General features: G+C 24.1%; 1 protein-coding gene across 2 annotated transcripts in view; it reads left to right on the forward strand.

Moving 5' to 3' along the window:
* The first annotated feature begins 106 nt into the window (after positions 1-106).
* The window catches only part of LOC117175192 (rRNA methyltransferase 3, mitochondrial), a 25,954-nt gene continuing 21,589 nt past the window's right edge, over positions 107-4,471 (forward strand). For both annotated transcript variants that reach the window (XM_033364819.1, XM_033364821.1), the window contains exon 1: positions 107-624. In XM_033364819.1, the coding sequence (XP_033220710.1) occupies positions 368-624 (257 nt within the window). In that variant the 5' untranslated portion in view covers positions 107-367. The remainder of the gene's footprint in view (positions 625-4,471) is intronic.

The following is a 4,471-nucleotide window of genomic DNA, read 5'->3' on the forward strand; positions in this document are numbered from 1 at the left end:
AAATTTGAGTTTCTTTTTATTCAAACTGAAACCGCGAATTTGCGTCACTGACTGTGCTGTTCCTAGCAGCGAGAATGCGAATTATATCCGCTCATTACAGCACGCACGTTTAACCTTAAAGTTGTGTTTTAAAAAAAAAACAATAAATTTCATTGAATCACTTGAAAATGTTAATTAAAACTAGTCTCTGTTATTTTGATACCTAATTTCTTGCTGATAAAAGTAGACAAGTGGTCTGTCATTCGCATTTCATCAGTGTTAGTCAATCATAATGTGGACCTAACCTACAGAAAAGTTTATTTTATATTATTTTACGATTATAGTTTTTATCTTAACGCTACGAAACAGTAAAACAAAAGTGTTAAAAATGTTGTTAAGTGTTGTTCAACTTTCGGGGAAATGTTTCCGAGGACTTAATGTTGCAAAAGTGACGAGCGCGAGTTCATATATTCAGGTTCAGAAATACTCAAGATTTACTAGTCGAAGACCTGTAGCAATCGTCAACGAGGACGAACTTTTCGAGGACCACGAAGCTGCTTATCCTATTGAGAGAGAAAATCCGAGAAAAGATCATGACAAATTTTATCAGAATGAAAAAAGTTCGAACTATAGTCACCGAAACTCGTGAGTATATATTTTTATTCTTTCGTAGTTGAATATAAACCAAAAATATGAATTTTAAAACAACAAATTTAATTTTGAACGGAATAGTTTCATTTTATACCAAATTGTTAAATCCGCAAATACACCAGAATAATTTAGAACCAAACAGTTGCATTTTTAACCAAAAAGGATTAATTTTCATCTAATAAAATTAATTTTCGGGCAAAAAATACGAATTTTTAACCAAATTGATGAATTTCAAAGCGAAAAGGAAGAATTATCTACAAACCGATTGAGGTTTCAAGCCGAATATATGATTTTTTTAAACGAAAAGTTAATTTTCTACAAAGAAGTTAAATTTTCATTCAAAAAAAGTTTAATATTTTTATAAAGCAAGTATTTTTATAAACCATATTTTTTTAAACAAAGTAGTAAGTTTTATAGCAAAAATTTGAATATTAGAACAAAAAAGTTAATTTTGAACAGGATGATTTAATTTTCTGACAAATTTTTGAATCTTCAACCAAACCAGATTAATTTAAAACCAATTAGTAGCAGTTTTAATGGAAAATGATAAATTTTCAACCAAGAGAATTATTTTTTTCGAGCAAAAAAATACGTTTACAAAAAAATTGTTAAATTTCAAAGCTAAAAGGAAGAATTATCTACAAAAAGGTTGAATTTTCAACTGGAATGTTTTTTTTGTTGATAAAAAACAAAAAATAATTTTCTAGAAAGAAGTTACATTTTTAAATAAAATAGTTAAATGTATAACCAAGTAGTTATTTTTATACAAAAAATTTGCATTTTAAAAGAAAAAAGTTCATTTTGAACCGAATGGTTTAATTTTCTAACAACTTCTTTAATCTTCAACCCAACCAGATTAATTTAAAACCAAATAGTAACATTTTTAATGAATAAGGATGAATTTTAAACAACAAAATTAATTTTTGAATAAAAAAGACTAACTTTTAACAAAAGGCATGCATATTATACTAGAAAATATCAATTTTCAATTTTTTAAAATCCATTTTTAAACAATAAATTAAATAGTTACTTTGTTAAACCAAAAAGTTAATTCTCAACAAAAAAACACGAATTTTCAATAACAAACAATAAATGTTGAACAAAAGAATTCAAACCATAAGATGACTTTTTCATCCAGAAGATTAATTTTCTAAAATTGGAAAAGTTCAATTTTCAACTGCGGAGGTGAATCTTGAAAAAATATACATTTTTAACAATATATATAAACTTTCAAACAAATATTTGAATATTAAAGATGAATTTTCCAGCTAGAAAATTAATGTTCTAACAAAAATTACGATTTTCATAAAAATAGAATTATTTTCAACAGCATTATTGAATTTTAAAGCAAAAAAGATTAATTATCTAGAAAATAATACACAAAAATAATAATAATATGAAAAATCTACAAAAATATTTCTTTTTGCAAAAAATCGTAATATCTTACCAAAAGGTTAAATTTTTATCAAATTAGTTCAATCTGTAACCAAACAGTTAAATTTAAAGCATAAATATGAGCCTTTAACAAAAAAGTCATTTTTTAACCAAATAATGTAATTTTCTACAAAATTTTTAAATTCACAAATTAAATTAAATCACACCAAATTAATTTAGAACCAAAAAGTTGCCACTTTAATCAAAACGGATAAATTTTCAAGCAAGAAAATTTATTTTCAACCAAAAAATACGAATTTTTAACCAAATTGTTGATTTTTAAAGCCAAAAGGAAGGATTGGCTACAAAAAGGTTGATTTTTTATCTCGAAAATATGATTTTTTAACATTAAAGTTAATTTTCAAGCGAAATTATTTATTTTTCAGCAACAAAATTAATGTTCCACCACAAAACACGCTTTTTCAATAAAGTATATTAATTTTCAGAAAAATAGTTGGATTTTCAGAGCCAAAAAGACGAATTATCTAAAAACGATTCGAGTAAATTTTAAATTAAAAAATATGATTTTTCAATAAAAAAGTTAATTTTATACAAAAAAGTTAAGTTTTCATAAAAATAGTTTAATTTTTAACAAAAAAAAATTAATTCTAAACCGAATTTTTTATTTTTCACCAAATTTTTTATTTCTCAATTGAACAACATTAATTTAGATGCAAGCAGTTGCATTTCTAATAAAAAAAAGTTGAGTTTTAAACCAAGAAGACTAATTCTCGACCAAAAATATGCATTTTTAACAAAATATATGAAATTTTTACTAGAAAAGAAGAGAGGTTCAGTGGAAATAACGTTACTAACTTAGATAACATTCAGTACCTTTCCTGATGATAAATTTAAAAAAAAATCTTTTTTCTCTGTTTTTAAGAAACACACCCTTTTTCCTCTTGTTCTCGTTTTTTTTATTTATCTCGTTTTTTATTAACAGAACCCACCAAGACAAATCAACTACTTTTGATTGAAAACTCTACTATGATATTGTTGGTTTGTAATTTCTCTCGGTTGTTTAAAAATTCTAGTATTTGGTTGAAATTTTTTATTATTTTTTTAAAAATTAATATTTTTGGTCAGAAATTTAGCTACTTGGTTGAAATTTGAACTACGATGTTATAAATTCAGTTCTTTTATTGTAGATTCATCTCCTTAGTTGAAAATTTACCTTTTCCATTTTTTGAAAATTTGTTTAAGATTCATCATTTTATTAAATATAAATATTTTATTAAAAATTAGTTTTTTGTTCTTTTTGGTTAAGAATAATTTTTTCTAACTAACCATGAAATTTTAATTTTTTGTTGAAAGTCGATATTTTTTATTGAAACTTGATCTTTTCTAGTAGGGAATTCATAAAAAAAGGTATTAAAGGGTATATTTATTAAAAACAGAGAAAAAAGAATTCATTAAAATGTATAATTAGGAAACTCACTAAATCTTATTTAAGTTTGTAACGCTATTTACACTGATTTTCTCTTCTTTTCTAGTTTAAAATTCATATATGTTGTTAAAAAAAATTTGTTTCGAAAATTATTCTTCTTGGTTGAAAATGCATCCTTTTCTTGATCGAAAATGCAATTTTTTGACTCGAAATTAATCTGGTTTGATTGAGGATTGAAACATTGCAAAATTAACTTCTTTGTTAAAAATTAAACCATTTTTATGAAAACTCATATTTTTGGGTTAAAAATTCAACCGTTTTGTAGAAAATTTGAGGCTTTTGGCTTTAAAATTCAATACATTGGTTGAATTTAAACTTAAACTTTTTCTTGAAAACTTTTGCTTTTTGCAGAAAATTAATCTACTTCTGAAAAATTTATCTTTTTGGTTGAAAAGTTAATTATTTGGTTAAGTAGTCAAATTATTAACTAAAAAAAAATCAATTTTATACCCAGAATTAAATAGATTAATTATCAGTTCGAAAGTTAATTTTAAACCAAAGAAAAAAACGAATTATTAACCAATTTTCTACTAAAATTATTAATCTCCAACCAGAGAAGAAGTTTGACTTCCCACCAATTGGTTTGAATTTTCAAAACAAAATTCACGACGAAAAAATAATGAAATAGTTGATATTTCAGCCAAACGAGATTTCAATTCTTAATCAAAGACAGTTGAATCCTCAACCGAAACAAATTATTTTTTAATAAAACAGTGGCATTTTTTCCAAAAAAGATTAAATCTCTACCCAAAAAGATGACTTTTCAATAAAAATGTTGAATTTTCAATCGAGAAAGATGTTTTATTCGAAAACAAAAAAATTTTGGATGGCTTTTTCACCAAATTATGGAATGTTCAACAACAGAATTAAATTTAAATAAAATCCTTATACTATAATCAAAACTAAAATATAAATTATGCTAAAATGAATACTAGCTTAATGTACTTTTGGTCACTCCGT

This window comes from Belonocnema kinseyi, chromosome 6 (genome assembly GCF_010883055.1).
Source record: "Belonocnema kinseyi isolate 2016_QV_RU_SX_M_011 chromosome 6, B_treatae_v1, whole genome shotgun sequence".
Lineage (NCBI taxonomy): Eukaryota > Metazoa > Arthropoda > Insecta > Hymenoptera > Cynipidae > Belonocnema > Belonocnema kinseyi.